This window comes from Podarcis raffonei, chromosome 7 (assembly GCF_027172205.1).
Source record: "Podarcis raffonei isolate rPodRaf1 chromosome 7, rPodRaf1.pri, whole genome shotgun sequence".
Classification (NCBI taxonomy): domain Eukaryota; kingdom Metazoa; phylum Chordata; class Lepidosauria; order Squamata; family Lacertidae; genus Podarcis; species Podarcis raffonei.
Window position 1 is genome coordinate 21,092,987 of NC_070608.1, and position 21,337 is coordinate 21,114,323.

At 39.3% G+C, this 21,337-nt stretch overlaps 1 protein-coding gene across 6 annotated transcripts in view; it reads right to left on the reverse strand.

The window, feature by feature from the left end:
• The window catches only part of OXR1 (oxidation resistance 1), a 235,889-nt gene that overhangs the window by 7,887 nt on the left and 206,665 nt on the right, over positions 1-21,337 (reverse strand). For 2 of the 6 annotated variants that reach the window (XM_053395448.1, XM_053395447.1), the window contains exons 11-13: positions 19,603-19,768; positions 18,708-18,864; positions 4,656-4,736 (exon numbers count right to left, since the gene is read on the reverse strand). In XM_053395448.1, the coding sequence (XP_053251423.1) occupies positions 4,656-4,736; positions 18,708-18,864; positions 19,603-19,768 (404 nt within the window). Of the gene's footprint in view, positions 1-4,655; positions 4,737-11,111; positions 11,241-18,707; positions 18,865-19,602; positions 19,769-21,337 lie in introns of those variants that run through there. The other 4 variants (XM_053395449.1, XM_053395453.1, XM_053395450.1 and 1 more) reach the window with 3 other exon arrangements.

Sequence of the window (21,337 nt, forward strand, 5' to 3'; positions counted from 1 at the left end):
CAACACAAAAATAGTCAACCATCAAGTTTAGCCAGGCTCTTAAAAGGGGGAGGGGGATGATCTATTAATATTTTTCTAGTTAATACTATATTAATTTGTGTTTACATTTAAAGGATGCATAGAAACTGACCCCCAAACAGGAGCCACAGTACCCTTCACCATCCACCCCAAGTAGCAAGCAGCTTCTTCCCACCTTTGAAATGCAAAAGACAAATGTACTCATCAGTGATTCAAATGCTGATAAATACATCCGTATTTCTCCTATCTCCCTGCAATGCCTCGACTGGACCACCTGCCCCCCCCCTTTAAGCACAGCATAATGTTTGCCACTTTAAGACAACTATTTTTAAAAGCTGAAAAACATCTTAGGGAGGAGTATCAGTCAGTGAGTGTTGTGCATAGCCAACTTCTGGTGCAAATAAGCAAAATTGTCATGTGTGTCCCAAGCTTGATTTCTGAATATTGTACATCAGAAAAAAATATGATGAGTGCATTCCAGTGCTCAAATTAAGTACATAAATACACACCAAAAAGCTTCCATTCTAACTTTGGTGAATTTAGTAAAAAAGGAGTTTATTCTCTCTTTTGGAAATGTCACCTTACTGATTGGCACAGTGTACTTACTTATGGCAGAATTACACATTCCTGTGGCAGAGCAGATCCCAAAACAAGAAAATGGACATCTACCAAACAGCTTTAAAACAGCAGGATGGGAAAAGATTTCATGCAAAGCATGGGCTACAGGGAAAGTGATGCTGAAGTGTTCCTTTGCCTAAGAGTACAGCAGCTGTCCATTAAGACTGGCTCATTTCTGATGCCAATGCCCAACTATGAGAAAGGAAACGGGGAAGGGGATTGTAGGAGAAAAGCATCTACGGTCACTGCCTCTCTTTTCAGAATCCCCACCCCTGTTTTACAGCTGTTGTGGGAGCCTATGTTGTAATTCATGGGCCAGTCATGAGTATCTTGTTTGGCCTTCAGAGAAAAACTAAATTAAATTAAGAGAGAAACATCAGCTCGCTTTGTAGTACAGCTCAAGATTTCTTTAAATAGACTTCCTCCACCTTCCCAGACACATTCCTTTTGCCATTTACATATGATCATATAAGTTGCTATAACTGTTTTCTGAAGCCAACTCCTAGGGGCCATGGGAGCTTTGGCTCCCGCGATAAAATATTTGAGGTGGCTGGGCCTCCACAAAGTTGATGGGCATTGCTATTCAAGTGGTGCGCATGCACAGTGTCATGTGATTGACTTTGTGGGAAGGGGCTTACCTGGCCCCCCACAATATTTCATTTAAGTTGGCATCCCTGGCCCCATAGAACCATTATATGTGTGTGTGTGTGTGTATAAAACACAATTATTTTCTGAAACAACACGACTATCTTTTGAAACTCCACTTATGGGTGGGAATGCCCTCTGGCATCCAAGTTTTGGACTGAGGTTTTTGAAGATTTATTATTATTATTAAATGTCCTGTCCATGTTTTCCCATAATGCTCTTTTGAACTTGTGGGGGGACCTAAGGAATTACGTGGCAGCTGGCTGCAGTGAGAACTTCTGTGACTCAGAAATAAAAGATACCACAGGACTTTAAAACCTCTCATTGTGGTACAACAATATGTATGCTCTATCTCAGAGGAAATAACTCACGAATGACATGTTTCGAAGGTTAAGGAAGACCTAGAACATTTCTATGTGGTTTGCGGGGGATTTCATTTCTTTTATGTCAAATCTTCCCCACCAAGTTGCAAAGTTTCATGATCATGATGTGTTTTGCTCCTTTTATTTTTCTCCATTACCTGCTATTTATTTATTTATTTAGAAAATAAATCTGTACTGCTCCTATGTTTTGTAACTTTGTTTGGGTTTTCTTTTTTGTCTCTACTTTTGATTTTACATTTAAAAAAAACTTTGTTAGAAACCCTCCCTAAACAAACCTTCTCAATTCAAGGAAAAGGAACAAAGACGTCAGAGATATTCTTTAACACATAAGCAACCCAAGCATACTGAGCTATGCTGTTTACTAAGTTCATGGCTCTTTTATCTCCTTCCTGGTCTTTTATTATTATTATTGCATTTTTTGTATAGCAGAATCTGCAGATGTTGACATGTAAAGTAAAAAAAATGGTTTGGCTTAACATGTTATCCAAACTCAGGCTCATAGTTAAGCTCTCTCCATGCTGACCATGAACTGTACCCCTCCTGGCTAACCACAAGGTTTGTTCCTGGCTATAGTTTGTGGTTAACGAGTTGAGCGAAAATGTTAAATACCCATTCCATCTAAAAGATTTCCCACTTCTTCTAAAAAAGAAGTATTATCACACAAAACAAAAAGGAATCCGAACATACACATTAGTGGCAAGCTAGAAAAAGTTATAGTATAGTTGCAAGATGTGGCATTTGTCTCAAAAATGTTAACCAGTGATGCTGCTGGCAAAATGTTTCACTACAATTACGAGAAGAAAGAATTTGTAGTCCTGAAGCCCATCCTATCCCCCTGACCAGGGGTCTGTACTGGCTGTGCCACAATTTCTCTTTGGAGAAGGAAACGATAAAGTGTATCAAGCATTCTTTTAGCTCTCCTTCCTACTGTACAGTGGCAGGTGCTATTTATATATTTCCAGCTATTGTACAAAAACCAAGTTTATCTACTGATCGTATTCTGAAATATGAATACAAATATCTGAAAAGTACAAGCAATTCAGCATCCAAAGTTAGCAAATAATTCATATGCAAACAGGTATTTTGCTGAACCGCCCAAGTGACATTTTTACCCATAGGAATAAAATAAAATGTTGGTTCCCCCATTTGTTCTTTCCCCATACTAAATTATATCCACAATTATAAGAGGCTATCTTTTGGAACATTGAACCTATTAAAGACATTATCTCAATGCAGAAAAAGTATCCTTCACTCACATTATCGGGACTCTTAGCTCATTGCTAGATAGCATAAAATAGGTCAATAAGGCACCACTTGAAACATTAGCTTTTCTGGTAAGCAGAATCAGGAAAGCAATGAAAGCATTTTCTTCCACATTTAGCCAATTGTAAATATTAGCCAAAAAGACAAAGATTTTAAAAAACCCTTTCAGTTCAGTCCATATCTCAGTTAAGTTGAAACATATTTGGATTTATACTGATTTACTCAGACTGAAGTGAATGGCATTATAGAGGCTTAAAATCCAAATGCTTAGACAAGTTCTGGATCAGAGCTTTTATTATTCATTTGATAATATTCAATATGGTTTATTTCTTCAAGCTTTAGAAAATGCTCATGCAGTTTTAAAGATATGCTTTCAGCAACAATGTACACAACGATCTTCATGTGTACATATGCCAAAGCGGAAAGAAGTGTATCTGCTGAGAATGCAAAAGTGATGGCAAGAAGCTTAGAAAGGTTTGGCATTACCCAAGAAGCTTAAAGCAGTGGAGTAAAGGGGAATAAAATTGTGCATCCAGTCTGTTCTTTTGACTCAAGACAAGGGGTACCATTTGGCCAGTGCAAAGTATGAGAAAAACTAGCCTCTTAGGTGTTGAGCCATACATAGGGCACTTCTTTTAAGCTTTCTGACTTGTGGCCAGTGATATAGATGATGCTCCACAAACATTTAAAGGGGGTTTTATTGCAGTTGAGAATTGGGGCTAAAGCAAGCTCTTTGCATTTTCTTTTGAAATGCTCTTAATTCAACGCAAACTTCCATCCCAAGCTGTGAAGTAAGTCCTCAGCAGTCTAGAAAAGATGTGCAGCAATGAGAGCAAAACTTCAAAAAATAAATAGAAAATTCCCCTGAGTATAAAATAATAAGAGCCGAGCCAAAACAGTCTTTTTGGTTCTATTTTCACTTCTGTTATTGCCTCCATTTTATGGCATGGTTTCACCTACTAGCCCCAAATTTCACACACACCCTTTTTTTGTCCAGGTCCTGAATTCTAAAAAGTAAAGGTGCTGATTTTTAAGATTCATTGGTACAGCGCAGCCAACCCGTTCGGCCACAGTGAACCTTGGGAATCTATCCCAACACAGAACTAAAGTTTACGCGGAGTTCCTTTATTGAGAGCCTGCCAACCTTGTCTACAGCCACAGAGGATGGAGAAAAACATACCAAGAGCATAAAAAGGAATCCTGTATGAGGTTTGGCTTAGGGGAGCCGGGAACTGGTTGAACAGTCTTCAGTAACCACACATCTTCTGCTCAGAAGAGTAGAGAGATTCTCAAGCTGTGTTCCGTGTGCTTGCTCAGGGTCTATGTAGTTCCCATGAGCATTAAAAGCAGCCTTGCCTTGGGGAGCTTTCCTTTGGCTTTATCTGATCTGTAACTAGCATCCAGGATTTGGACAAAACGTGAAAAAGCACTTTATTTTAATAGATTTTGCATGCAAAATTTGCATGCATTACAATTTTGACATGAACATTGAAAGTTGCAAAAGTTTGGCTAAGCTCTAGAAGTGAACCACTTGCCACAAATGCCATAGCATTCAGCCATACCACTACATAGGGAGACAAATTCATGAGGAATGAATTTTCTGCTGGGTTCTTGCAGTGTTGTAACCAAGACAAACACAATGAATATGAGACTAGTCTGATCAAGGACACTACAGAGAAAGAAGTTCTAGCCTCTGGATGAGGTCTGGTTAACTACTTAAGAGAGCACCTTGAGACGTCTGCAGAGTGTGCGCAGTTCTTCACTATTTAAAGCATCGATCCTGCGGTGATACTCAGCCACTGACACTACCTGAATATGGAGACAGGAAGACAATAATTCCACTCATAGTTAAAGAAAAATAAAGAGCAAGAAAATAAATAACAAGATTATGGAGACATTGGGCAGGGTTAAAAAAAAAAGGACAAGCAACATACAAAACAAAACATAAATTAAATAAAATGTAATTAGACGTTTATCATTGTAGTGATGTGATGCTCAGACACATTTCAAATTTAGAATGAACACATATAACAACAGACGTTCTCAACAAAATGGTACCAGAAATCTGATATATTTTCATCGGAGAAGCACATCTTATAAAATAGTATGTAGGCATACACATCACTAAATAGTTTCCTTTCTTAAATGTTGCCTGTCATTTTTAGCTGGACATCAATGCTGACTGATGAAAAACAAGTATATTCTATAATAGCTTAGATGTTAGGTGACCACAGTGCAGTGTCATCAATAGTTTTGCATTCTTCTTAGAACACTAGTATATCAGATTACTTATAAGTAATAAAACTGCCTAATGTTAATTGTGAAAATGTATGCAGAGATACAGTTTACAAAACTATTTGTCTGTAGAAGAGTAAGCAATTATGTAACTATAAAACAGAATATATAGATGATTTTTTTTAATGAACCAAAGTGATGGAATCTAGCCAGAACTCTCAGTAAGCTTAACTTTTTCTTGTTCGTTATAATACAGCAGCTGTAGATCTTAAAGCAACTAACTGCAGTGTCAATCCCACTGCACAATAGTACCGGGGAGGCTGGTTGGCTCCATCCAACTTTTAAGGATGTTTCTGGAATCTCACACCAAGGGTTGGATTATGGGAATTCATATGGATTATAGGTACAGTACTTTAGAAACTTCTAATATATTAGAAACAGTGTTCTTTAAAAATGCTGTCTGTTTTCATGAAAGAAAGAAAACTAATCTAATTTCTATGTTTTCTGTTTACCAAAGAAGCCGTTAATGCTATTAATATCACCCCCAAATTGGGCTGCATCCAACAAAGTCATTCTGTTAACAAAGGAACTTCCAGTTGCACAATGGAACTTCCCCTCCCTGCAGACCTCCTCCAAATTTGTTCTCAAGTTTTCCCCAGCCCCCTGGAGCAGATTAGTGGGGGTGTGGGAGTCCAGTTGCACAGACACAAGTCCTAGCACTAAAGGAGCTACTTTGTCGGATACAACAATCTCAGCTGAAAGACACGCCCCTGTACTTATCATGCCCTCAGGACTCTCACAAGGCCATCCACATGCCTCACTGGCCCTGCTCCATGCCCTCCCCCCCCCCCCAGAGAATTTCGCCTGACTGGAATGTATCTGTGAACTATGATAATACCTTGAGAGGGTGCATATTTGTAAGCCTCTGGCTTGGGTGAGGCTGGAACGCAGCCTATTGTATACAGAAGTGGTGTCCAACTGGTCAACAGGTAGATCGCCTGGGTGATCCTGGTCGATCGCAGGCAAGTAATGTTCCTGCCTCCCTGGCCAATCCCCCCCCCCAAAAAAATGCACGTTCCTCCTCCCTCCAATGACAATGAGTAGATCGCTGCCAGTTATTTTATACTGGGAGTAGATCGCAGTCTCTTGGGAGTTGGATGTGCCTGGTATACAGGTAACAGTCACATCTTTTGCTCTGCCTACTTATGCCTCTGGGCCTTCCAACCACTGCATGCAAGCACTAGCATGAACCAACTGCCCTACAAGGAGAGGTAACAACATTTGGGGCTTTGGAGGTTTGTGTGGCACACACACACAGCGGAAATATAAAATAATGCATCTTGTAGAGAAAGAAAGTGAGGAGGCATTTCTCTCTCACCTATAATGAAGCTAAACGGTGGGAGAAGCAGGACAAAGTGAAATATTTTATCACACAGAGTACATAGTTGAATGGTGAAATTTGCTACTAGGAAGATGCAGCGATGGGCACCAATTTAGGAGCTTTAAAATAGAATTACAGAGATTCATTTACAAAATTTACATACCGCACATATAAAAATCTCTAAGCATTTACATAGAATAAAATAAAACTTTTAAAAAACTAAATAAAAACAGAACAAAATTTGAATTTACGGAAGGTAAGGCTTTCAACAGCTGCTAGTGATCATGGGTATTTGCTACCTGCAAGGATCAGAGGCAGCAATGTGGCTCTGAATGCCTGCATCTGGGTAACCACAGAAAAGGTCTATTGCCTATTTCCTGCTTGCAAGCTTACCATAGGACTACGTTCTAGGTCTTTATATATTCTTAAGTCATAAAACAGTGTTAATAACACAAGCATGGGTAAACTAATTAACACCTGTTCCTCATAATATACTGGAATGGTTTCAGCAGGGAGCTACAGCTGAGGCCACATGGTATTCTGTCAGTTTCTCTACAAACATCTTAGACAGTGATTAAACCCTCTCACAAACCTGAAACAGTATGGTGTCAGCAATATTCTGCTGACACACAGCTCTGCTTATCCTTTACATCTGTAGGTGTGGCAGTGGATATGCTGAACCACTGTAATGCCTCGTTAATGGACTACATGAGAACCAACAAACTGAAGCTCAATCCAGGTAAGGCTGAGGCATTGTCTGTGGGTGGTTCCCTAGACTGGATGGATGGGAGGATGCCTGCCCCTACATGGGGCTACACCACTTTCTGAGGGAGCTGGTACACAGCTTGGGTTACTTACGGATCCTTTGCTGTCTTGAGGTTCAGGTGGCCTCAGTGGTGCAGTGCCCTCTATCAGCTTGGGCCAGTGGCCCAGCTGCACCCCAATCTGGACAGGGATAGCCTCCCTTCTGTTCTCTATGCTCTGGTAACCTCTAGGTTAGATTACTGCAATGTGTTATTTGTAAGACTGCCTCTGAAGATGGTTCGGAAACTTCCGCTGGTGCAGAATTTGGCGACCAGGTTGCTTATCTGTGCAATGCTCTCCCCAAGGAGGCTTGCCTGGAGCCTTCATTACATATATTTAGGTGCCAGGAAAAAGTTTCTCTATAACGTTCTATGCCCTTTTAAATGTGTTTGTGGGAAGGGGAGATATTCTTCTGTTTTTGTTTTATTATGTATTTTGTGCTCTTATTTTCATTTTTATGTTGCGAACTACCCTATAATCTTTGGATGAAGGGCGGTATACAAATTTAATAAATGAAATAAAAAAATAAATAAGGAAATTCTATTAGCTGTGGCCTGAATCAAGATAGTGGCTGTCTGCATTTGTACCCCCCTACAACCCACCCATGCCAGGATGCCTTATGGTATTGCTTTTGGAAAGGTCAATGTAGTGACCTTTAAAAAACATACATTTTAAAAAAAACTTTCACACAACTGTCTGCCTGCACTTTTTGAATTACGATTTTCTCTCCATCTTTATCCCTCTTCCACAAACATGTTTGTGCATAGCTGCCAACTCAGGATAACACTCAATACACCTGATAAAACGGACTCTAACCCTTCTATCAAGGGTTGCCAAGCTTTATTGGACAGTGGGAATACGGGGAATTTTGAGAAGATGCTGCGGGTTCCAGTCACAAAATGGCTGAGTCATGGGCCATAGCATAATGCAAAATGTTGCCACAGAAAGCGACATAATCCCAAATAAATACAGCACGCCTCCCTTCAGTAACAAGACATATATGTGGGCGCCACTGTGCTAACTCACAATGGTTAAGCTCTTTGCACTTCTCCTCTGCTAGGAATAGAAGGGAGGATGGGTGCTCAGTCCTTGCATTCAATGAAATCTGGAGACACTTGAGGAAGTGATTTCAATGTAGGAGAAACCAAGTCAGTGCAAACATGAACAGAGTGGTAAAGGCAACTAGTCTCTTGTGCACTGTGAGGTACTGGCACACATACACACAAGCCTGCAGGTGTAGATATGTGAAGTTCCAGAAAAATAGGAAAAATTCCAAAGGAAGAAGTTAGCTCCCTTGCTTTGGAGGAGGGAATAGGGGGCACAGAAAAAGATCTAGTTCTCCTCCCTCCAGATTTCTCCAGGGTACTTCACCTTCTTCACATATTTGCACAGGTACCATGTTGTCAAAAGCTCACACACAGCTACCCTTTGAGGGAAATGGTTACAATGGCAGGTGAAGTCTGGATCCCCAAACTGAAATTAAGAGCATACCAAATTTCATTTTAATCCATGTTAGAAATGGTCACATGTAAGGGCAGAAGGGGTTGGGAAAGTTCATGCAATCATCTATGCAATCAGGGTGCACATTTTGCAGATTTGTTCAAGTAGGTAAGGTAAAGGTATATGACCCCTGGATGGTTGAGTCCAGTCAAACGCGACTATGGGGTGCGGCACTCATCTCGCTTTTTAGACTAGGCTGAGTGAGCCAGCATTTGTCCACAGACAGCTTTCCGGGTCATGTGGCCAGCATGACTAAACCGCTTCTGACACAATGGAACACCATGACAGAAGCCAGAGCACACGGAAACGCCGTTTACCTACCCACCACAGCAGTACCTATTTATCTGCTTGCACTGGTATGCTTTCGAACTGCTAGGTTGGCAGAAGCTGGAACAGAGCAATGGGAGCTCACCCCATCGTGCAGATTCGAACTGCCAACCTTCTGATCAGCAAGCCCAAGAGGCTCAGTGGCTTAGGCCACGGAGAACATGGGTGGTGACCCATGTTCAAGTACCAGGAGTTAAATGAGGATGTACTCAACCAGTTAAAACAATTAGAGTTAACAAAGAATACAGAAAGAAGGAAAGTGATTCAAAATAGCTAATACAGTACACATTTTAAAATCAATGCCCCTAAAATGCTGTTTCAAGTAACTTCAGAATTAAATAAAATAATTTTTGATTAAAGGAGGGTAACTTTCAGACAACCTACAGAAAGAACTCTGTTCTGGTGCTGCACTGCAATAATCTCAAATGACACCACACAAATACATTCAGAATTGAATGCAATCATTTAGTTTTTTTACCACCATCCCGTGTAAATCCAGAGAAACATCTCAGCTATGTAAAGGATTCCAGGCAGCATTCTTATACCCACCCTAGCACTTTCTCTTTATTGTGCTATCTCACATATTTAGTGCTTTGAGGACGCTACTCACATTTTACAAACTCTGGTTTTTAGAGCATTGTGAGAGTGAGATGACAGGCCTCAACTTGATGTAAGACATAAAGGAGCTTTACCTTTATTTATGTGTCAAAATGTTTGGTAATGGAGACATCTTATCTCATACGTACAAGCAGGAAAAAAAATGTCAAAGTATGATTTCTATACCTGCATGCAAAGTTTCTCCCCATACATGAGCCACTATTTTCCATTCCTCATTTCCAATTACATTACATGTATTATATTATGTCTGTTTCTAAACAAAGAGAATAGAATGCAAATGACAGTGCCTGAAAATATGCCCAGACCCCAACCCTAATTGTCAGATTATTTTCTTTCCTATATGAACAAAAGAGAAAGGATCAAAACTGATGCAATTACCAAGACACAGAAAAAATGTGGTGTGTGTCCCCCTCCCCCGATTGCCTTAATTGGTCCTATTTTCCAATTTCAGATTCTTAAATCAGATTATCATGAAATACCACTGTGACAAACATAGAAATATAGAATTTGGCATGAAGTACAATTCCAGTTAGCAACTGCTTACTGTGAGGAAACACTCCTCCCTCCTGAAAGACGAATTAGTTTATACAAGTCACAGTAAGTTCTGCAGAAAGTACCCTTGCAACTACAAGCAGAAAATCCATGCTATTATAATGCACTTGGTTACAGAACTTCTCTCAAGTATTCCACATGCAGTTCCTTGCTTCCTGTTTCTGGCAGTTACACAAGGGACTCACTGAGCTACAGTGACAAGCCAGACACATAGCGACTATCCTCCATTTTATTAAAAAAACCCAACAACTTCAGTGGCAATAATTGCTTCCTACGAGTCATTTTCAAAATACTAACATATAAAATAAAGATAAAATAAAAATAAGCTAACTTCTGCACGCTGGATTTCAGATTCAATACAAGGTCTTGGGATACAATTATTCAAACTTCATATGGAAAAACGTGCGTATTTTTAGATTAATACTATGGTTTGTAAATAATCTTTAGCTAAAATACACAAGAACAAGCAAGTTGCTATAACAAACTTCCTAAAAGGCATTTTCCCTCAATGCCTACAACAAATTGCTACATCCTATGTTTAAACCAAATCACTTTAAAGCATTATGCTCAGGTTGCAAAGTTCAACTATTAAGTAAATATTGTACTGTTCAGAATTACAGTATCTTTGTAAGGCAACAATTATCTAAAATTTAAAATTCTGCAGGTAATCTTAGAATTAATAAAGCAGGAACTACTGCTAGTTTGCCATGGTATCATCATCAAAATGACGGCCAAAACATCAATAAAATATTTCTCAAAGGAATTACCAGGGTATATTTATTTTTCATTGAATGGTGCTTTCTTCCTTTCTTGCCATACCAGAAACGAATCATTTCCCTTGGAAAAATAAATTAAAGCAATTTTAGCTTTACAGAAGGATTTCCACACAACATTCTCTCTACCTGCTTTCAATTCCAGGCACAGAAGAGTCTTGCTAGAAGACAGAATAACGTGCTAGTCACAGACAACTGACTGACAGGACAGAAAGCTAATCGGTGAATAGTATGCATCCACTGGGGTGTGTCTTGCCTGGTGAATGAACAACAGGAATGTTTCTATATTCAAGGGAGGTTGTAGTGCACTAAAGTGCTCAAAAGGCTGAATAGTTTAAAGAGACAGAACAGCATTTTAGAATCTAGTAAGAATTATGTCAAAACAGAACTGTATCTCTTCAAGAACAGTGTTAACCCACAATTAAATACATAAAATAAAAACTGCCATTTGTTTCAGTTAACTAATTTTAATAAGCTACACTTGTTCTTTTTTGTGTGATCACAACTTTTCTGGAAGATATCTGATTGATATTTTGCACTTAAATCTTTGCAGAAAAATATGCTTTTAAATAACACACATTGCTGAACGTATGCTAGCCAACCATTTCAGCTGTTCTGTCTGATACAACTGTGTAGTTGAGAAGTATCAAAAGGGAAAGAGGGAGTTCTATGGATGTTGGGAGACAACTGGGCTGTGTCTCATGGGATAACCTGAACCCCAAGTTTCTCAGCTGTAAATGGAAGTAATAGTGCCATCAATAATAACATTTTGAAATATTTTGAGAGGGGGGAACCTTGGGCACCTGAGACTAGAAGTAAAGCATTACAGACACAAACATGTATATTATGCACACCCTGTAACTCAGTCTCATAGACACACACAGTATACCCTATGCAAACTGATTGTATATGCCGTATACAGTCTGTATATGCGGTAACATATAATAGTACAGTGGTACCTCGGGTTAAGTACTTAATTTGTTCCGGAGGTCCATTCTTAACCTGAAACTGTTCTTAACCTAAAGCACCACTTTAGCTAATGGGGCCTCCTGCTGCTGCCGCGCCACCGGAGCACGATTTCTGTTCTCATCCTGAAGCAAAGTTCTTAACCCGAGGTACTATTTCTGGGTTAGTGGAGTCTGTAACCTGAAGCGTATGTAACCTGAAGTGTATGTAACCCGAGGTACCACTGTACTACAAGCATGTTTCACAAAGTAGCAATTTCACAGAGTTCTCATTACTCTAGCTTAAACATTTAGGAAGAAAGTGATAATATGCCTGTATAAGCCCTGAAAAAGAATTATGCAGCATAGGAAGTGTACCTTCCCACATCCCGATAATGTTTATAATGATGTCTAGTTGAAGGGGCATAAGCAAGATTTGTACTGATAAAAAATTTATTACATGAGCAGCACAGATTTTATACAAATCCCTATTTAAACAATGTATCATGTTCTTTGTTCACGGAAATGAATCACATTTTGGCCTTACAACAACAGTTAGGCAATAATAATAATAATAATAATAATAATAATAATAAATAATAATAATAATAATAATAATAATAATAATAATAATAATAATAAATAATAATAATAATAATTGTCTGATGTCACCCAGTACGTTTCATCTGCAGCTGGGGTTTCCCCAGATTGCTGGACAGGGTGAGAAATATAGACAGGTGAACAAAGGATTTAAGTCACCACAAAACTCAAACCTTTGCACTACAGCAAATTCCCTAGGTACATTTCTTTATTTCATATGAAATAATTTAAACTGTGCAATGACAAACCTACTCACATAAATTAGCTTTGGTTGCTATGTGGAAAATATGTATATTCTCCTCCTTTCCCTCTGTTGCACGTGGAGAGAAGAGACGAGACGTGCTATGCTCTGGTCTGCCACACACCCCTTACATTTCATAATCGTTCCTCAGAGGCAGAGAGTTATAGACCTTTCCTAGCTGGCCTGAGGTCCTGCAGTATACAGGCTTTTCCTCTACACACCCATCTTGGCAGGTATTTTGCTGGCTTTGTAGATGAAGATTAGATGGAAAAACCTGATCACCTTCCTGTCAGACAATCCTGACTGGAAAGCATCATCTGTACAATGAATTCAAAATTGGAAGGATGACAGAAAGAGCTAAAAGGTGCATGCGGTGCAAACAGGATGTTATTGGATAGCAACAGCATCACTGTGTGTGTGTTCCCCATAACCAGGTGAAGCAAGACATAGCTGACTTCCCTTGCGAAGCATAAAGTTGTTGGGGTGTCTGTCTCTCCAGTTCTGTGTTATGCCACACTGCCTATGGGAGCCATCCTGCATTATGCCACACCTTCCCCATGGCAGTGAGTATGTGACTGGCACTCCCAGTACACTCGGAAAATTGAAATGTGCCAACTAGTCCAAAAGGTTTGGCAACCCTGAACTAGGGAGTTAAGAATTCACTCTCACAAGATGCAGTGATGGCCCACAACTTACCGTATATACTTGAGTATAAGCTGATCCGAATATAAGCTGAGGCACCTAATTTTAGCACAAAAAACTGGGAAAACTTATTGACTCAAGTATAAGCCGGTTCACCACACCACAAACCTGGTTGTGGCGGCAGCAGCAGAGGAAGAACAAACAGCCCGAAAGGGCTGCTTTTGGGCTGCTCGTTCCTCCTCCTCCGCGATCAGCAGCAAAGGCGGAAGAGGAGGAAGGAGCAGCCCAAAAGGACCCTCACTCAAATATAAGCCAAGGGGGCATTTTCAGTATAAAATTGCTGAAAAAGTCGACTCATACTCGAGTATATACGGTATTTTATTTATCATATCTATATCTATTGGCCTTCTTTCTAAAGGAGCCCTGAGCAGCAGTTTGGATGGCTTTAAAAGAAGATTAGACAAAGTCATGAAGGCTGGCTATATTCTTTCTCCACTGTCAGAAACCAAGTGCTTTTGAATACCAATTGATGAGAACACTATTTGTGGTTCTGGGCTTTCCATGGGTATATGGTGTGAGAACAGGTTGCTGGACTAGACGGACCTTTGATCTGAATCAGCAGGGCTCTTATCTTCTTATGTAAAGGTAACGTCTATCATCAGGTTACAGGCAAGAGCCACATACTAATGTTCCACTAGTGTTAGTAGTCTATATTTACAAAACCTAAGTTGTTTTTATAAAAACATCATGTTGCATATTTCAACATGGCTAATCTCAAATCGATGATAACATATGGGCCTCTGGGGGAAGTTATTTTGTTCTAGTTTGTTACAAAAGCTAGTTCAGGATTACAGATGCCAAGTTATTTCAGCTGTGTGCAATGCACCTTGAAATGATTCATGTATTTTGCTATTCCCTTGATATAGGATAGGTAGCAAAGTTGTTAGGAAGAATCACTAAAAAGGGAACACAAACTGAGAGGAAGAAACTAAGAATTTAGTTTTTACAGTACTGTAGTTTCAAATTCTTCTAATGACCAGCTGGGGTGAAAAAAGTTCAAGAGAAACCAAAAGTTGGTGGCCTCTCAACTGCACCAGGAGAGACCACCTGCATCCCTTCCCTTCTGTCCTCTATCACAGCCTGATATAATAGGTACTGCAAAGTGGCTGTTGAGGGAGGTTGATAATAGTAGTAGTAGTAGTAGTAATAATAATAATGATGATAATAATAATAATAATAATAATAATAATAATAATAATAATAATTTATTATTTGTACCCCGCCCATCTGGCTGGGTTTCTCCAGCTACTCTGGGCGGCTTCCAAAGAGACCAAAAATACACTAAAATGTCACACATTAAAAACTTCCCTGAACAGGGCTGCCTTAAGATATAATGGCTGCTGTCAGGTGACAGTTCTGCCAGGTGCTGCCAGGTGCTTTATAGGAATATTTATATCAGCACAGTATGAAAAAAGTATTTGATTTGTCTCTCGCAAACACAATCATATGTAGTAGTACACCTAGGGAGAGCAATAATATGAAGTTGACTGTTATGACAACATGTCATCTTACAAGGCTTACACTCTTTTTAAATGTCAATTTTGCCCTCAAAATTGATATATGACAATGAATGGTTTACAACCTACACATGCACATTCAAAAAACTAAATAAACCCTGCCTCTTGTCAAAAGTTATTTTGACCTTGATATCTTTAACTTTGACATAACAAGCAGGGAGACTTGCAAAGCTTTTGAATTCTCATAGCCATGAAGATGAATGTAAAGAGAACAAACTAAAAACAGTATTTAGAGACTGCAGAATCTTATTTCAAGGCTTATTAAAGAAAGGTGGGGGTAAGTTTCACGGTTTATTAGTAACGGGAATAAGTCCAAATATTGGAAAGAATCCAAATCCTAATATTTTCAATAAGCATTACACCTTCTATTTGTATCAATACAGGATGTGGTTTCTTCGAAACAGCTTCCAATAGAACTGGACACAGGTCAAGAAGATTTATTCTACTGCAGCTTACAAATACCTTTTGCAGGTTATTTTATTTTTTTTATTTTTAGGTTAGTGTGCAGGTGTTACTGGAACTGGAGGGCCTGCGCTAGAAACTGTAATACAGGTGACCTTCTCTCAAGGGTTGTATTGAGAGAAGTAGTATTGTTGTATACTAACCTCGGAGCACGGTGACGTGCCCCCGAATTTTTTTTATAATTTGGCATAATATTTGAATTGCTTGATTATTGAATAATATGTATAATTCAGAATATATGATGTGGTTTGATTGGATTGTTAAAATTGAAAATTTAATAAATAGAATTATAAAAAGAGAAAGATAAGTTGTATTGTGCTGGCAGGAGGGGCAGTCCATAAGTTAATGGCTCCTCCTATGTAGAAAAATATATCGCATCTGATGTTAAACAGAAAACAATCTGAACAGGTATTTGCATTGGAAAGACAGTTCCAACAAGCTTACAGTCATTCACCTTTTTACTATTTACCTCACCCACCAGCATCATGCATTAGTAATTTTGTGTTGAAATAGGCAATGCATGCACATTTGTTAACTGTCTTACACAAAACTGAATTTCTTTTAAAAAAGTTTGTGTTACTGTATGTATATCACACACAAACCTAACTGTTAAACTAACAAACCACACTCTTACAAACGGCAGTAAGCACTCCATTTGAATTCCTATTTTTTAAAAAAAGACTTGACAGTACAAACCTATGCATGTGTTTAGAGAGGCTTACTCCAGTGAGTCTGCATGGGAACGCAGCCAGAGATGGTAACCTCTGGTACCTTTCTGTAGGGGTAAAATGCTGCTTTGATCAGTGTTATATATCACTAAAGTCCTTCTTCCTTTTTTCCATCTGGAAAGTGCTGAAGTGTAAATTGGGTGAATTTACAAGATAAACTATGGACTTGATATACTGAGAATGGTAAAGTTGGGGACCAGAAAACAAATGTTCTGTACATCAAAATAATTTAGCCCAGAACTGTATGTTGCTGCCCTCATAGCTGAAAGCAGACCATTTTTTTCTAGAATAAAGGTAAAGGTAAAGGTACCCCTGCCCGTACGGGCCAGTCTTGCCAGACTCTGGGGTTGCGCGCCCATCTCGCTTAAGAGGCCGGGGGCCAGCGCTGTCCGAAGACACTTCCGGGTCACGTGGCCAGCGTGAAAAGCTGCATCTGGCGAGCCAGCACAGCACACGGAAACGCCGTTTACCTTCCCGCTAGTAAGCGGTCCCTATTTATCTACTTGCACCCGAGGGTGCTTTCGAACTGCTAGGTTGGCAGGTGCTGGGACCGAGCAACGGGAGCGCACCCCGCCGCGGGGATTCGAACCGCCGACCTGACGATCGGCAAGTCCTAGGCGCTGAGGTTTTACCCACAGCGCCACCCGCGTCCCTTTTTTTCTAGAATAAGTTTAATTAAAAAAAACACCACAGACCAGAACCCCCCCCAAAAAAAACTCCAAACCCCATAAAACACTTAAAGAGTAACAGAGGCATTAAAATGTCTATCATCAACAATACTGTTCAGCTGTTTCTACCTTTAACACCAGATATGCAAAGGATCAGCACTAGCTTTTCTGCATTTTTCTCTCTCAACAATCCACAGCTTTACACCAGCAATATCTGAGTAGGTAACTTACAGAATGCCCCCACACACTAGGGAATTAATATTGCTGTTTCACTACACAAACTAAATCAAAGACAGGCATACTCTTCCAGTAGCAATAACCTACTGCTGGCAAGAAAGCCATGAAATGGTTGACTTCAGGAATCTTTGTCCTGAAAGCTCCTGTAAGAACAGCAGAGTATACTAAAAATGGATATAACAATGGTCAATTGTGTTTCAAGAGATCAACTCAGTTTTCATTATTTCAATGTCCAAACCATAACTTCCTCTGCTTTTTATGCTCCTTCCCTTTAAAATGAATCTCAAAAGACTGCTAAGACGAGATTCTGATCTCTCAGAAAAGAAAGTGCATGGACTAAAAGCATTAACCTTTGTAAACTGACTTTTGCTAGGATATTCATGAAACGCTCTCAGTAATCACTGAATTCCCATAACAAAAAGTGTATAACTATATACCTATTATATGGAAATTTTATTTTAAGTCTATTTTAGATTCATAAAATGGCAATATCAAAATACTGAAAAACAAATGTACATTAAATAAACAACCAATAAAGCAGAATTCATTGTTTTCTATTCCAGAGGTGCTTAATTTTATATGTAATCTGTTTCTGCACAGATGTCACATTAAAATTCACTCATATTTTCCTGTCTTGATTTCGCAACTAATAAAAAAAATACAGCAGATTCTGATTCAAATCCAGGAGTAACACACTGTAACGTTTAGAATCAAGACCAGCAACTGGAACATCTACAACATCTACAAAAGATGAACCAAGCAAGTCTTCATGAGCACAACAAGCATACACTGAGTCACATAATATTATGGAGTACATAAGTGCGTGTGTTTAGGAACACCAGCACACATCTAAAATAACATGTTAAGCGTATGTACATAAATACATACATACATTATACTAGAAACTAAGCCCGGGCAACACGAACATTTGGTTTATTACATGTACAAATTAACATGCAGGTCTATTTTTCCTTTCGCAAAACAGTACAAAACTGCATATATCTTTTGCAAGGTAGCAACTGTTCGAGCCAAAAGCTCATCGGTTTCTTTAGCAATGAACAAATGTAATGGTAATCTGACAGAACTTTTCAAACTGGGAAAAGAAGCAGGGTGAGGAGTGGGAAGTGATTGAGATAAGTAAAATAGTGTGGGGTGGGCTCAATTCCTTCTCAACAAGCTTGCAATTCATGGAGAAGAAAAGCTGCTGGGAATGAAAGTCTGATAAGGAAAATGTTTTACACTTTCCCTTCTCCGATTGCAAATTACCTCTCTCCAAAATGGCTTTTCCAATTTAAACAGAGTCAGACTACATGTTATATACACACCTGCATGTAACAGTAGTTTGGCTCAAAATGCACCCTAAAAATAGAGATTGCATTAAAAAACATCTAATTTATATTTCCCCCATGGACATTCTTCATATAGAAAGTTGAAATCTTCCAAACAAAAGCTAGGTCTTCCAGTCATTAAGAAATCTTTAAAATCACTTACCTCCCACTCCTTAGCAGATGCTTCATTAATTGAATCTTCACTGGCTTCAGACTCAAATTTTTTTACCACCATAAACCCAGGCTCTCTACTTATCTCCTCTGTATCTGTATATATTTCTGGACTCCACTGAACAAAAAAGGCATACAGATGCTCAGTCCTTTCAGAGAGCAAAAGAGAAAAGTAGTTACTGAACTTTCAAACTTACAAAGACCTATACATGTTTCAAATTTCTTCCAAATACCTTTCCACTGTTGCTTATACACTATTCTCTTTGAAAAGAACGAACTTGAGTGAATGTTCATTACAATTTTTAATAATGTATTCCAATGAAAATTTAGAATACAATCACTCAGAAGCATAAAAGGGACTACTAATTTTTCTGGAAAACTATTGTATTGTACTTCATTCTTTCGTCACTCATCCCTAAATAAAACTAGTAGTATCAAGAGCCATCTTTCAATTGTTTACAGGCATACTCACTAGTAGCCACTGAAAACCTTATCCATCAATTTGCCTAAAGAAATTTTAAGCCATCAGCACAACTTGCGACAGTAAAGTCCATAAATTAAGAATGCGTGTCTTTCTCAGGCATCAATAATATTGGGGAAGCCCACGTAAGCCCTGCCTCGCATAACCGGTCACAAGATGTGGTGCGCACACATCATTTTAATGGCAATGCCCATTAACTTTTTTGGGGGTGGTCCCCTCAAATATTTTATTGGAGGGATCAAAGGGACCTCAGCCCCTACAAGTTGGCTCCTATGAGCTGAAGACTTTCAGAGTCTGGTAGAAAAATAGTTTGGTATACTGAAAGAAAGCAGCAAATGTTAAGCTGAAAAGTGACAAGGCACTCCTTTATGATGGCTATATTTACAGAAAAGCGTTCCCGTCTTACCTTTCTTGCGGCACAGCAAACCAGTACTCATGTTTCTTATCTCTCTGTGCATACTGTTGCATGGATGCACTTGCCTGCGATACAAATGTTTTTCTCATTGGCTTGCCAACTCTGAGACATAAGAACTTGTGTAATCGATGTCTTCTCTTCTCCTTCGTTAGAGAACCTTTCATTAAAGACGATATTAAATGTCAGATCTTTCTTGGCAAGTTTGATCAGGTAGTTTACTAATGCAGCAAAAGCAACATGGGAGGCAGCAGTCACGAGTTACTGGTCTGTGCAGCCACAGTAGGTGCTGTGATTCTCCAGCGGTTTGACTTCACCCCCGGAGGCACACTCCATTGTATCTTGAGTCAGACTGATGCCAACAACTTATAAATCTCTCTAAAAGGTAAAGGGACCCCTGACCATTAGGTCCAGTCGTGACCAACTCTAGGGTTGCGGTGCTCATCTCGCTTTATTGGCTGAGGGAGCCAGCTCTGCTTTTATGCAACTGCATGCTGGATAACCCCTCTCCCCCTAAATGTGCCCTTCCAGTTCCTGTGGTAATTACATTCAGTCAAAAACTATGTATACCCTTTCCAGTTGCTCTCTTTTCTCATAGCTTGAACTCACCCAATAAAGAGTCATTTTCTCCTCATCTGTGCAACTAAAATCCTGGTTAATCTCTTATTGTGTCTTGAGTTTCTCAATGTTCTTTTCTTACAAACACTTTGTACTGTATCCTGAAATCTGCTGTCTGTCTTTTTAAATACTTCCCCCCCTCCCTTTTCACAGGATTCCCCATTTCATCTATTGAAACTCCTTTAAATGCTTTCCTTCTCTATCTGAACTGTCTTCATTACTTTATCTCTGTGCACTCTTTCATTCTTCCAAAACTAACCTTTGAAAACTGACTTTGGTGTATAAGCCCAATATAGATTGGAATCCAAGTGCCTGAAAGAGCATCTTTCTCCCTACCAGATCAGGCCTTAAGGGCTGCAGGAGATGGCCTGGTTGTAATTCCATCAAAAGCCACAGTAGTATGATGACACAGGGCAACATCTTCTCTCTTATGGCATTCCTTTCCATTGGAGATACAGATGTTCAACAGCTTTGCATGTAAATACCTATTTTGGCTAGGCCAATGAATTACCTTTTTGCTACTGCTTTCATTATTGTTGTGGGTATGGATTTTACACTATGGAAGTTTACCATCATAAATAGTTGACTTTATCTACTTAGGTTGAGACTTTTATTCTAGTATGGCCTTTTATTGTCTAGCATGGCCTTTTATTCTAGTTACAGATAGGTAGCCGTGTTGGTCTGCCATAGTCAAAACAAAAAAAAATTTCCCTTCCAGTAGCACCTTAAAGACCAACTAAGTTAGTTCTTGGTATGAGCTTTCGTGTGCATGTGTGCATGCACACATGTGTGTATCTGAAGAAGTGTGCATGCACACATGCACACGAAAGCTCATACCAAGAACTAACTTAGTTGGTCTTTAAGGTGCTACTGGAAGGGAAAAATTTTTTTTCCTTTTATTCTAGTATGGCTTTTTTATTTATGATTTTTATTGTCTAGTATGGCTAGGCAAAAACAAGTGACTGTTGCGTCTGAACCAAAAGGGTTATAAATTTTAGGGGTCCCACTCCACATAACAGTATCTTCTATTAGCAGTGGGGAAGTTGGTGGCCTCATTCCCAGTCAGCATGACCATTGGTCAGGGATCATAAGAATATAAGCAGAGCCTGCA